This window comes from Myotis davidii, unplaced genomic scaffold (assembly GCF_000327345.1).
Source record: "Myotis davidii unplaced genomic scaffold, ASM32734v1 scaffold726, whole genome shotgun sequence".
In the NCBI taxonomy this organism is placed as follows: Eukaryota; Metazoa; Chordata; class Mammalia; order Chiroptera; family Vespertilionidae; genus Myotis; species Myotis davidii.
Window position 1 is genome coordinate 2,690,924 of NW_006297808.1, and position 13,860 is coordinate 2,704,783.

The 13,860-nt window shown below is 48.0% G+C and overlaps 1 protein-coding gene across 2 annotated transcripts; it reads right to left on the bottom strand.

Annotated features, from left to right (window-relative positions):
• Positions 1–7,802: 7,802 nt before the first annotated feature.
• ZNHIT1 (zinc finger, HIT-type containing 1) lies at positions 7,803–13,854 on the bottom strand. Of its 2 annotated transcripts, none has more exons than XM_015570280.1 (5): positions 12,924–13,854; positions 8,973–9,143; positions 8,441–8,520; positions 8,148–8,338; positions 7,803–8,052 (listed from the first exon to the last, which is right to left on the bottom strand). In XM_015570280.1, exons 1-5 carry the CDS (start codon positions 12,943–12,945, stop codon positions 8,031–8,033), a joined length of 486 nt encoding a protein of 161 aa, XP_015425766.1. In that variant the 5' UTR covers positions 12,946–13,854; the 3' UTR covers positions 7,803–8,030. The 2 variants fall into 2 exon arrangements, with proteins under 2 accessions (XP_015425766.1, XP_006773466.1); XM_006773403.2 differs by having other exon boundaries at positions 8,148–8,317; positions 12,924–13,029.
• Positions 13,855–13,860: the final 6 nt, after the last annotated feature.

The window sequence follows — 13,860 nt, forward strand, 5'->3', positions numbered from 1 at the left end:
AGAGGCAGGGTTGCAAGTGATTTCAAGAGTGTGGCACTCTTTTTTATTTTTTTGGTTAATCCTCACTCAAGGATATTTTTTCCATTGATTTTTTTTCCTTTTTAGAGAAAGTGCAAGGGAGGGGGAGAGACAGAGAGAAACATCGATGTGAGAAAGACACATCAACTGGTTGTCTCCCACACGCATGCTGACTGGGGTTGAGGATCAAGTCTGCAACTCAGGTACAAGCCTTTGACAGGAATCGAACCAGAGGCCCTTCAGTCCGTAGGCCGACGCTCTAACCCTGTGGGTCACGACCGCTTTGGCGGTTGAACGACCCTTTCACAGGGGTTGCCTAAGACCATCCTGCATATCAGATATTTACATTATGATTCATAACAGGAGCAACATTACAGTTATGAAGTAGCAATGAAAATAATTTTATGGTTGGGTCACAACATGAGGAACTATATTTAAAGGGCCAGAAGGTTCAGAACCACTGCTAACCCCTTGGCACACCAGCCAGGGCAAGAGTGTGGCACTTTTATAATTACTGATAAGAGTCATCAAGGAGCAGATGGGGAAGACCCAGCTCTAGGAAACTGGTCAGCCTGAGATAAGAAGTCACTCGTTTACTCTCAACCTTTCTTCACAGCTGTACAAGGATACAGATGGTCTAGGCCAGCCGTGGGCAAACTACGGCCCGCGGGCCGGATCCGGCCCGTTTGAAATAAATAAAACTAAAAAAAAAAAAAAAAAGACCGTGCCCTTTTATGTAATGATGTTTACTTTGAATTTATATTAGTTCACACAAACACTCCATCCATGCTTTTGTTCCGGCCCTCCGGTCCAGTTTAAGAACCCATTGTGGCCCTCCAGTCAAAAAGTTTGCCCACCCCTGGAGGTTGGCAAACTGCGACTCTTTGGCCCCTTGAGTGTGGCTCTTCCACAAAACACCGACTTCTGCGCATGGACCACAAAGTTTCAATTACACTGTACATGCGCGCCCGCACGTGGTATTTTGTGGAAGAGCCACACTTAAGGGGCCAAAGAGCCACATGTGGCTCGCAAGCCACAGTTTGCTGACCACGGGTCTAGAGCAGTTACTCTACCTGGGCCTGAGAGTGGATATCAGAAACTGGCCAGCCCTTTAAAATTGTGTCACATCGAGGGTCTGGTGCAGGTACATTTTTCTGGGGAAGGTTCAGTAACTTCCAGAAAAGGCTCTGAACATCTGCTCACAGTCTTGCATATCAGTGGCATGTGTGTGACTCCATGGTTTCCAGTTCAGACATAGCCTGGGTACTGAACAGCCTTGGTACCCACTTAAGACTGGAAAATGAGGCGATGAGAAAGAAGCTGGGCATCTAGTGGAAGATGATAGGGCCTTAACCTGGTACCTTCCCTTGTAGCACCGACTACAGTGACCTCGGCCTTTTCCCGTTTCCTTTTCATCCCATCTGCTCACCTGTGCTCTCTCCGGGATGTAGAGATGCTCACAACTACATCCTCACAGCCCTCTCTCCAGAGCGTCAGAAGTACATGCACCCCTCCGTTTCACAGGCTGGGCAAATTCATTACTTTCTCCCAAAGCCACAGTTCCTTTCACTCCTATTAACATTATCGTCAACTTCTCAGTCACACAGAACGACAACCTCAATCATCTCTGGCTTCTCCCTTCACTTCCCCTCCCCTCAGCTGCCAAACCCCATCAGTTTTCCCTCCAGTGTCTTCACATCCACCTACTTCTCTCCCCTCCCTGGTCCTGGTCAGGCCCTCATTCTCCCTTGCCCAGACTGGTCATAGGGTTTCCCTAATTGAGTTTTTTAAAAAAATGTTTTTATTGTTTTTAGAGAGAGAAAGGGAGAGTGAGATAGAAACATCGATGAGAAAGGATCATCGATTGGCTGCCTCCTGCGGGGAATCTCACTCACAACCTGGCAAGTGCCCTGACCAGGAATCAAACCAGCGATCTCCTGGTCCATGGGTCAATGCTCAACCACTGAGCAACACAAGCCGGGCCTGGAACATCATTTATTGTCCTGCCCTGGGAGTTCCCCGATGGCTCAGAAAAATGAACAAGGACAATTAAGACCCTGACACACTGCCTGGCCCTAGCCCATTTTTTTATCCCCACTTCTTATCCCTCTGTACAACTGTACTCTTCCAGCAAGCTGGACTGTTCCACTGGCCTTGGACACACATTTGCATCAAGGCTTCCTACTGGGCTTCACCCAGAAACAATGATGTTTTTGAGTCCACAAAAATCTGTATATCCTACCCACTTCAGTCTCTGCTTTTGGGCAGTCCCCTGGCTAAGTCCAAAGCCCATAAGGGACCGTAGAGTGCAGACACCCGGAAGTGTGTTTTGTAGGGGCCTTTACTGTAACAATCTACCATGGCACGTACCAGGCCACCTGACTTGCTTTGTTAGCAAACCAATTGTAGTTTCTCTCTCTGGATGAGACACACATCTTTTAAAGGGTCTTACAATTCTGAAAGGTCATGAAAATGCCACTGGGATGCCTGTATACCCACAGTGAAGGACAGAAGCCAGTTGCAACTCCTGATAACTGCCACCCAAGCACCTCCAACCCAAATTCTCCCTCTACCATCCCACACAGCTTCTACCTCCTTTCCCACACTCCATCCTGCCTCTTCTCTCCTCCCCATTACTGGAAAACTAGCCTTACCTAGGTCTCACATTTGAGCATTTAAACAAGCCTTAATGTGATCACCAGGTTAGGTTTTAATTTCTTTGTCAATCAGTCATGGTCACATGGCTGTAAAGGGCTATCGACATGTTCTTTCCTAGAAGTTAGAGCACTAAGACATAACCCCTGCCCTAAAAAAACTCACAAGATAGGAGCAAAGAGAAATGTAAACAGCTAGTTACCATATAATGGACAAGATGCCAGGGTTACTCCAAAGAATCCTCCAGTTTTTTAAGGAACTGGTTATGAAAATGCTCCACAACAAACTGCTTTAGGTCTTGGGCAATAAGGTCAATAGCTATCATTTTCTGAGCACTTTCTGGATGCCAGACGCTGGGCTAGGTCACTGCCTCACTTAATCCTCACAATATCTGGGAGGTGGCTATGCAGTCAGAGAGGTAAAGTGACCTATCCAAGCTACACAACCCATAAGTAGTAGGACCAAGATTTGTCTAAGACTGAAGATACACCGGGTCTACTTCCCAGAATTCCTGGCTCTCCAAACTAATTCCCATCAATCAGAGTCAGTACTCACTGAGGTCTTTAGCTGTGAGCCCCCCAAGCCTCCAGCCTTCCGGATCATAGCATTAACCTCTTCTGCTCCTGTGTGCCCAGGCAGGGGCTGTGGGGCCCCATCAAACAACCCTGGCTTTGGCCGCTAGAAGCTTTTGGCATAGTGTAGATTTCCCAAAGGTCTAGGTGCCTCCTAAGGTGGGGACCAAGTTTCCACTAGTACACAGGAAGCTGGCAAAAGTTGGTCAAGGCTTTTCTTGAGGAGCCGTGGTTTTAAATGGGAGTCTGGAGACCCTTCCTAGAGAATGTCAGCGATGACTTGTAGAGACAGCCTATGTCAGAGCAAGGGAGGGCCTTGGGGTCTGGCTCTGTCCTATCAAGGTCAGTTGGGTCAGGCGAGTGGTCGGCAAACTGCGGCTCGCGAGCCACATGTGGCTCTTTGGCCCCTTGACTGTGGCTCTTCCACAAAATACCACATGTGGGTGCACACGTACAGTGCAATTGAAACTTCGTGGCCCATGCGCAGAAGTTGGTATTCTGTGGAAGAGTGTGTGGCGCATGGGAGGTGTTGGGTGGGGAGCCACAGTTTTCCGACCACTGGGTTAGGCTGAGTGTGTCAGTGAGCAGACAGATCTCACACCAAGCAGAACCCGTGTGATTGTTTTTAGAACAACAAAATATGAAATAAAGTCCGTGAACTTAGGAAATAAACCAAAGAGATTGTGCTGACTCGGTGGAAATCTGACAGGAATTCTAAGGCAGGTGGAACACAGCCAAGCACAGGTGGTGCTTCTCTGCAAGGAAATCGTCTTTTCTTCTAGTTTCTTTCTTGAGTGTACTTCTTGGTAGAGAGGAAAAAAGAAAGATTAGAACCCAGGAAAGTTTCTCTTCCTGAGAGAGACAATAAACCGAGGCCAGGAGTTAGCAGTTAGCAAGCTGGATTAGTGATGGCCCAGTTACTATTGCATAACAAACCATCCCAAGACTCAATGGCATAAACTTACTACACACACAGATTCTGCAGGTCAGGAATTTAGACAGGACTCAGCAGAGATGGCTAGTGCTTGTTCCATGATGTTGAGGACCAAGCTAGGAAGACTCAAATGGCTGAGGCTGACTTGGTGCCTTGGCTGAAGTCATCAGGAAGCATCTTCACTCCTATGATGGAAGCCTAGGCTGGGATGGCTTGAGGGCTTATCAACTGGACCTGTCCCCGGGACCACCGGCACGTGCCTCTCCATGTAGCCTGGGCTCCTCAGAGCATGGTGGCTTCAGAACAGTTGGATTTCTTACATGGTGGCTGAGGGTTACAAAAGCAAATGTCCTAAACCTATATGGTCCTATTAACCAATGTCACCTCAATAAATTTAGTTTAAAAAAACAAACAAACAAACAAGTGTCCTAGGGACAAGGCAGAAGCTGCACTGCCTTTTACACCTTGCCTTGCACGTCACATGGTTTCACTTCTGCCACTCTCTCCTAGTTGAAGCAGTCTACCCAGATCCCAGAGGAAGGGGAAAAAGACCCCACCTTCAATGGAAGAACAGTCAAAAAATTTACAGCCATCATTTAAAACCACCACACTTAGGACTGACTGACTGTAAACCCTGTCTTCACCACCATTCAACACAAAGGCTTCACCAACACCACTGGCCCAACTGCAAGTCTCCAGAGAAAGGGCAGGCAGTTCCTCAGGAAGACACCAGGAACATCTGAGCCAGCCCCAAGAAAGTCCTCTGAAATGGGGAGAAGAGCCTAAAAGGGTGCCTAACTCTGACTTGGCCGGATGTCGTTAATATTTTATTGAGGTCATATGTTCAACCAATACTTCGTAAGTACCTGCTTGGTTATGTTCCAACAGAGTCCTGGGCAACTAGGAGAGCAACTCCTATATAGCAGCTCTTCCACTGGAGATGGCTGGTCCTCACAGCCTATTGGCCTGGAGGCCAATTCCTCCCAGTGATGCCAATCAAGGCTCAACTACAATAAGACCGTACACACAGCCCACTCTGGGGCACACCTAGAATGCCCAGCTCTGATGACTGGAAAGGCTCAGCCACTGGGCCCTATACCTATTACACAAGGCCACTCTACCAATTCCAAGAAACATAACAGCTCTACCTAATACACTGAAACAAACACAGGGAAGCAGCCAAAATGCGGAGACAAAAACATATGTTACAAATGAAAGAAATGGAAGCAAGCAAGCTATTGGATACAGTTCATGACAGTGGTTGTAAGATTACTCAAGGATCTTAGTGAGAGCTTCAAGGGACTTAATGAGAGCTTCAAGGAACTTAGTGGGACTTTCAAGGATCTAGGTGAGAATGTCAAAGACATTAAAAAAGACCTGAGCTGGTTTGGCTCAGTGGATAGAGTGTTGGCCTGCGCACTGAAGGGTCCCAGGTTTGATTCCAGTCAAGGGCATGTACCTCGGTTGCAGGCTCCCGCCCTAGTCGGGGGCATGCGGGAGGCAACCAATCAATGTGTCTCTTCACATCAGTGTTTCTCTCTGTCTCTCCCTCTCCCTTCCACTCTCTCTTAAAAAAAATCAATGGAAAAAAATACCCTCAGGTGAGGATAAAAATAAAGACAAGTCAGAAACTAAGCATACAGTAACTGAAATAAAGAATCATTTATAGGGATCCAACATAAAGTAGAGGATTCTCAGAATCAAATCAAGGATTTGGAATACGAGGAAGCAAAAAACACCCAATCAGAAGAGCAAAAAGAATCCAAAAATATGGAGGTAGTGTAAGGAGCCTCTGGGTCAACTTTAAGCATACCAACATTCACATTATGGAAGAACAAGGTATTGAAAACCTATTTAAAGAAATAATGACAGAAAACTTCCCCTACCTGGTGAAAGAAATAGACTTACAAGTCCAGGAAATGCAGAGAGTCCCAAACAAGAGGAATCTAAAGAGGCCCATACCAAAACTCATAATTAAAATGCCAAAAGTTAAAGACAAAGAGAAAATCTTAAAAGCAGCAAGAGAAAAGCAGTTAGTTACTTACAAGGGAGTACCCATATGACTATCAACTGATTTCTCAACAGAAACACATCAGGCCAAAAGAGAATTGGGGGCAGTCCCTCAGCCCGGCCTGCACCCTTCTCGCAATCCAGGACCCCTGGGGGATGACCGACTGCCAGTTTAGGCCTGATCCCATGGGGATCCCTACGAGATCGGGCCTGAACCAGTAGTTGGACATTCCTCTCGCAATCTGGTTCAACTGGCTCCTAACCACTCGCCTGCCTGCCTGCCGATACACAAAATGTTAAAGGAAGAAGAAGAAGAAAGAAGAAGAAAAAAATGAACAATAAAATGGCAATAAGTACATATCTATCAATATTTTAATCTAAAAATCAAAATAAACAAACAAGGAATCTAATGAACAAAATAAACTGATGAATAAAATAGAATCAGAGGCATGGAAACATGGAGCAGACTGATAAATCTCAGAGGGAAGAGAAGTGGGGGTGGGAAGAGATTAACCAAAGATCTTATATGTATACTAGAGGCCTGGTGCACAAAATTCATGGGGTGTGGGGGCAGTCCCTCAGCCCGGCCTGCACCCTTCTCGCAATCCAGGACCCCTGGGGGATGACCGACTGCCAGTTTAGGCCTGATCCCATGGGGATCCCTACGAGATCGGGCCTGAACCAGTAGTTGGACATTCCTCTCGCAATCTGGTTCAACTGGCTCCTAACCACTCGCCTGCCTGCCTGCCTGATCACCCCTAACTACTCTGCCTGCCTGCCAGATCGCCCCTAACTGCTCGTCTGCCTGCCTGATGGCCCCTATCTGCCTCTGCCTCAGCCCCTGCCACTGTGTCTTAGTCCAAAAGGACGTCAGAATGACGTCCGGAAGGTCATTCGGCTGTCTAGTCTAATTACCATATTACACTTTTATTATTATAGATATGCATTACCCATGAACACAGACAATAGGGTCGTAGGAGGCCTGAGGCAGGACAGAAATCAGTTGAGGAGGGTAATGGGGGGGGGGGGTGGAGGAACATCTGTAATATTCTCAATAAAAAATGATTTTAAAAATATAAAAAAATTATTTCCTTAAACACACACACACACACACACACACACACACACACACACACTTAGAAGAGGTGTGGGTGGAAGAAGCTCTAGTACCACCCAAGAGTTATAACATCCAGGGACCCCAAGAACAGGAGCCTCTACACCATGAATTCCTCCCTGCCTCCCAGAAACTTCTGGGTTTTCTCTGCTAATAAGTTCACATACCACAGCCCCTGATAATAAGAGCTTCCTCAGGACAATCCTCAGACTGGCCATTCCTGGGGCCTTGCTGTATTCAAAAATCATTCAGAAGAACTAGAAGAACAAAAAGCAAAAACAAATTAACTAAATCAATAACCAAAAATGTGACATCAAGAAGCAGCCAAGAAATGCAGAGACATGGAGAATGGGACAAAATCTTTCATGGTCAGGGACCTAGAGGGGCAGAGAGTAGGAGCAGTGTTTGACAGGTAGGAAAAAAAGGACAGAGTAGCGAGTAGGCAAAACAGATGACCCATCACCCTCACCCCTGAAACACCATGTGACCAAAAGGCCGGTGCCTCCTCACATAAGAACTTTTATTATGATAGTACCCTGTGGGGTGGCCCACTTCCCTGCCACATCCCTGGGAGTAAGACTGGTCTTCTCTGGAGGAGAAGACACAAGGTTTGTTGGGTGAGTGAAAGTTCCTCTCTTGGTCCAGGGGAGCACCTTTCATTTCCGTGATGTCCTTTCGGAGGACAGGTTGATGCACAGAGGGCCTTCCTCTCCAGGGACACCCAGGCTCACACAGTCCACTTCAGGCATCTACAGGCAGAGAAGCCCAGGATGAGAAGAGGGCCTGGGAGGTTGTGGGGTGTAGGGGGAAAAGGGTGTGGACCTGGGGCACATTCCAAGCTAACCTGGTTTCCTGGTGGGTGCCCAGACAACGCACAGTGCAGTACCGGGCGCCACAGCTGACGCAGGTGTATGGGGAGGGGAAGCCGCATACAGCACAGAAGGGGCGCTGGGGCCGGGATGGGGGTCCTGCACAAGCTGTCAGGTAGTTGGGGCCCTCGGCCACACTCAGGTTCTGCAGATACAAGGGGGAAGACTACACGACTCCTCCACCCACATAGCAAACACCCGCCAGGGACAAGCATCTCTGTGGCTTGGCCCTTCTCTCTGGGTTCCTCCCTGCCAGCTCCTCTCTCACCTGCTCCTCTAGTAAGGCCTGAAAGTTTTTCCGGAAGCGAAGTTTAAAATGATCACCTCGAGTTTTCTTCTTTTTCTTTCCTAGAGGTCAAGAGAAATGAGTTACTTGTCACGTCCCAAGAAATACACCATCTTTCCTTGCCCCATCATTCCCAGTGCCCTCGTCCATTCCCTACTCCATACTCACCTGGGCTCTCAGTAGGCCTCTGTCTACCATCCTTTTCCCTTCCCCCAACTTCTCTAATCCCAGCTTTTCCTCATCTCTACACTCCCTAAATCTAAGACTTTATATTGGAACTGGAAGGGAGTTCAGAGCTCACCTACTCCATCATCTTTATTCTACATACACAAGAGGAAACTAAGGCACAGAATGGGGAGAGTGACTTGGTCAAAGTCACAGGAGCCAGTTCCTGGCAGAGCCAGAGGAGCTCCTGGGTCATCTGCCCCCCAGCCCAATGTCCTTCCACAACCCTAATCGAGGCAGTCTCTTTCCCCTTCCTTCAGCCATGTCTCCCCAGTCCCATCCACCTCACCAGTGTCTGCATCATCGTCAAATTGAGGCAGTCTCTTGCCAAGCTGGGGGAGTCCTGCATGGGGGTCATCCTGGAAGTTGTCATTCTCCAAGGCCTCAAGCTGCCTGTTGATACGGCGCTGCCGGGCAGCCCTGTCCAACACCCGCCGCTGTCCAGGGTCCTGGGAGCGAACTAGATGGGGCAAAACCAGAAGAGTTATTGGGGGTCGGGCACACAGAGAAGAGAGAAGCTGGGGTAACCCAGGCTCTGGGCAGTGTGTGGATGATATCCATGGGGTGTGGAGTCACAGTTCTCTGATCTCATCCTAGTCACTGAGCCCTCGGCCCCTATATCTTCTACCAATACAGTAGTTCCCCCTTATCTGAGATTTCATTTTCTGCAGTTTTAGTTACCTGCGGTCAACTGTGATCTGAAAATGTTACATTGAAATAAACAATTCATAAGTTTTAAATTGCACACTGTTCTAGCTCTAGTGCCACATAAGAGTTACAGCATCCAGGGCCACCAACAACAGGAGCCTGTGATGAAATCTCAGGCCAACCCACTCCTTTCTGTGAATCATCTCTTTCCCAAGTATCCAGGCTGTATACACTACCTGCCCGTTAACCACTAAGTAGCCATGTCAGTTATCAGATCAATTGTTGTGGTATCGAAATGCTTGTGTTTAAGTAACCCTTATTTGACTTAATAATGGCCCCAAAACCACAAGTGTAGTGATGTCAAAGATATGCCAAAGAGAAGCTGTAAAATATATATACGTATAGGAAAAAACATATGTATAGGGTTCAGTACTATCCGAAATTTCAGGCTCCACTGGGGGTTCTGGAGCTCCCCTGTGGGTAAGGGGATATATATCAGCCCCTCTGCTTTGCTTCCTTCCCAGTTGGTTAAGTCTGCCATTTCAATCACTCATGCCTGTTTTCTATTTCTTTGGCTGCAGCCTTTCCTCCCAATCCCAGAGGATCCAATCAAAGAAACGCTGGCAGAAATCACACAACCGTGCTGAGGAGACCACTGTAAATTCAGGGCTTCCAGGCTCCACTGGTACCTGAATGCACTTGGCCTTTATGCAATTTCATTTCCTACCTCAAAGGAAATGGGCCGCTGACACGCAGAGACACTCATCTTTTATAATTGCTGGGGCACCCCCACCAAGTCTCACTGCTAAACCCAGTTCTTCACCTGTGGCTGAGTCCTCCCCTCCCTCTTGTATCTTCAAACTCTCCTCCTCAACTGGTACTTTCCCTTCATGGAAAAACCTACGAAACTCTCTAGTGTCTACCCAACTTCACAGCTGCTCTTCTTTGACGGAGAGTCCATGTGATGTTTCATTTCTTCATCTCCCATCCACCCCCAACCCAGTAACCGGCTGGTTTTTTATGAAAACCACTCACACTCAAGACACTGGTGACCTCCGCAGGCCAAGTCCAGGCTACATCTTACCCGGGTTCTCTGCACTCTGAGACTGTGTTTTCCATCTCCCTTGCATTGAAAGAGTCCCTTCAGAGGCTTCTTTCACATGACTCCAGTTTTCCTTCCATATCTGGCTATGCTTCTGTTTCCAACCTCGCCTTCTCTCTCTGCCTCTAAGGAGATGGCTGTCCCTGTTATCTCTCCTGAGATTTTTTAATCCAAACACAAAGCTCTCTCACCTACAAGCAAATGACTCCAAAAGTGATTTTCTCAATCCAAAACCTTCTCTTGAGCTCCAAAACTGACGATTCAACTGGCGGCAGGAGATTACCTGCTGGCTCCATTGACAATGCAACTCAAAATCAAAAACCTTCCCACCCAAGTCTGCTTCTCCTCCTGTAGACTTCAAGTGAAGGAAACCATCTACATAGACATCCAAACCAAAAATCTAGGATTATTTTAAAGTGCTCTCTTCATTACCATTATCAGCTGTTCACCACAAAATGTCTCTTTATTCATTAAACTAGTATTTGTTGAGGGCCTATAACCACAATCATAGCATCAGTGCCAGTGACTAACACTGGGCATGTACAATGAGCCACACACTATATGAAGCTCTATACAAATGGAATCCTTTAACCCTTACAACAACCCTACGGAAAAGGTATCATTATCATCCTCAGCTTACTGAACTGTGCATAGCTGGTAAGTAGCTGGGTCAGAATTCAAATGCCAAACTGCCCAGCATCAAAAAAACATGCTCTTGATCACTGCATTATTCTGCCCCCTTCCAAGTGCCAGGTTGTGCCCTAAGCTCTTGGAATACAACCAGCGTCTATAATCTAGTGGCGAATACAAATGACAAAACAAGAATGGTAAAGTATAGTATATGCTGGTATAGGGAAGTACAAAGTGCTACAGAGAGCATGACAGAAACACTTAGCCTGGCCTTGGGGTAGTCAGGAAGATTTTCCAGAGGAAAGTATGCCCAGGTTGAGGCCTGACTGATGAGTAGAATTTAACTTGGTTGGGAGAGAAGGGAGGGTGTCTCAGGCCTTGGAACCAGCATGAGAGAAAGCCTGGATGGGAGACTGTGGTGCCTTCAAATGAAAAGTTCTGTATGGCTGGTATATAAAGTGTGTGTGGGAGGGAGGAAAGGTATGAAGTCATGCAGACCATTAAAAATCTTTCTTTTTAAGTATCTATAAAAATTTGCATTTGAGGATTGTATGGTGGTGAGGGTGATGGAAATACAGTGAGGAGTTTTAAGAAAGGAGTGACGCTCGGCTGGCGTGGCTTAGTAGTTGAGTGTCAACTATGAACCAAGAGGTTGCTGGTTGGATTCCCCGCTAGGGCACATGCTCAGGTTGCCAGCTGATGCCCAGTAGGGGGCGTGCAGGAAGCAGCCGATCCATGATGTTTCTCTCTCATGGATGTTTCTATCTCTCTATTCTCATCCCTTCCCCCTCCCTCTCTAAAAAACAAACAAAAAACAACATTTTTTAAAAAAGAAAGGCGTGACATGACTGGATTTATTACGAGTCTATCTGGAGGTATTCTGACCCTCATCTCTTTTTATCTGGACCACTTAATGGCTTCTTAACTGGCCTTCCAGCCTCTAGACCTGTGCTATACAAACAAGTAATCACTAGTCACATGTGGTTATTTAAAGTCAGATGTAGATTAAGATGAAATAAAATTTAAAATTCAGTTCCTCAATTGCACTAACCACATTTCAAGTGCTCAGCAGCCACATGTAGCTAATGCTGCCATGAACAGTGCTGATTAAAAACATCCCCATCATCCCCCAAAATCCTACTGGACAGTGCTGCCCTAGTCCCTCCCATCCATCCTCTGCATTGAAGCCAGAACTGCCTTTCTAAAAGATTACTTTGTTTCGGTCACTCCCCTAGTTTAAAAGCCCTGGATGGTTCTCTACTGCTCTGAGTTAAAATTCATTGGCAGTGTATATAATGCCTTTCAAGTGTGCCTTTCCCTAGCCCTCCAGCCTCTTTTACTATGCCTCTGCAAACCCAGAACTGTGAACGTGGCTTCCTAAGCAACTTGCTTTTTCTTGCTTTCTTGCCTTTGCAAGTGTGGTTCCTGCTGCGGGGAATGAGTCCACAGGCGCCTGCAAGGAGCGAAATCTAACGAGGCTTTCAAGCGTTCTCTTCCCCTCCAATCCTCCAGTCCCCTCCTTTCCAGAAGCTGGATTGGGTGCCCCTCTTTCATGCGCCCAGGCGCTGTGCATCCCTCTGCCATAGCAGGTACAAAGGGCAATGGTAGGTCTGCATGTCTGTCCTCCTCCCAAAAAGCCAATTCTAGAAAAATAAGGATCTTTTTTCCTTTCTCCACCCCAGAGTCCCACTGGGAAGAGGTATCAGTAAAACGTGAGTGGATGATTTGGGGGAGCCCCGATTCCAGGACCCGAGGACCGAGGAAAGGATTTGAGACTAATAATTAGGTGAGAAAAATCTTAGGCCAGGGTCGGATTTGAGAGAAGGAAGGGAGCAAACCCCCCCCCGGGGGCTCACATACCCGAAGTTTTCTTCTCCACCATTTCCACAACACAGCTGACGGAAGAGCCTGTTACGCACGCGTGCTAAACCAGCCGCGTTAATAAGAGCACATCACTTCCGGCGACGTATGCTTCTACGCATGCGCAATACTACGCCTTGACTAATTATGCGATGTTCCCTTGGAGATGAGCACGCTTTTCTGCCATATTTTATAGGGGCAAAAGTACTTCCGGCCTCAGTGTCGTTTTGTATTTTGTGGGAACCTGGAAATGGGTCATTTTAAGGATGTGCTGCCAGTGGTCTTTCGAGAAACATCATTTTCCTTTGGTCCTTTATTTTTTATTTTTTGCCATTGTCACAAAGGCAGCCACTGGTGATTCTCCCGGGACGTAAAGATGACGGACGGGACTCCCAAGGACTAGGAGCAGCAGTCTTGAGTGGGCGATCTGAGAGGTCCCTGAGGACTCTCCACAGACACTTCAACCACTCGCCCCTCTGGGGCTTCAGTCCCCTCGGCCTCTCTCTGCCTTCCGCCCGCTCCTCCTCCGCCCCCGCTCCGCGTGTCCCCACAGCCTCGCTCTCCAGTCTTCCGCCCCGCCGCCGGGGCAGGGCAATGGCGAAGACCCGCCTCTCATCGGACCGCAAGGGGTCACTTCCCTCTCCGGGTTTCAGTTTTCTCCGGTATCTGGCGAGCGGTGGGCTGGGCTGCCTCTGACCGAAGTCCTCGGCTCGTGACCGCGGAAAAAAACCGGGCCCCCTCCGCTCGCCCCGCCCCGCGCGCCCGCGCCCGCGCCCACGCCCACGGACAATCCTCTCCTTGTCTGGGGCGCCGGCATCTAGAGTTTTCTGTAACCTCCGGCTACGCCTTTTTTCCAGGGCGGAGCCGCCGCCCTGCTCCTCCTCGCAGGGAGCCGCGCCGCAGCCCGGGTCGCCTTCCCAGAGCCCCCGCTCCGCGG

Bases quoted from the DNA above. Each gene is read 5' to 3' on its own strand.
- ZNHIT1 (XM_015570280.1), bottom strand. From the start codon at position 12,945: ATGGTGGAGAAGAAAACTTCGG. The intron at 8,521-8,972 runs GTGAGGTGGATG...CTTGACCTCTAG, and splicing joins TGACGATGATGCAGACACTG to GAAAGAAAAAGAAGAAAACT. The intron at 8,339-8,440 runs GTGAGAGAGGAG...GGAGTCGTGTAG, and splicing joins AGGCCTTACTAGAGGAGCAG to TCTTCCCCCTTGTATCTGCA.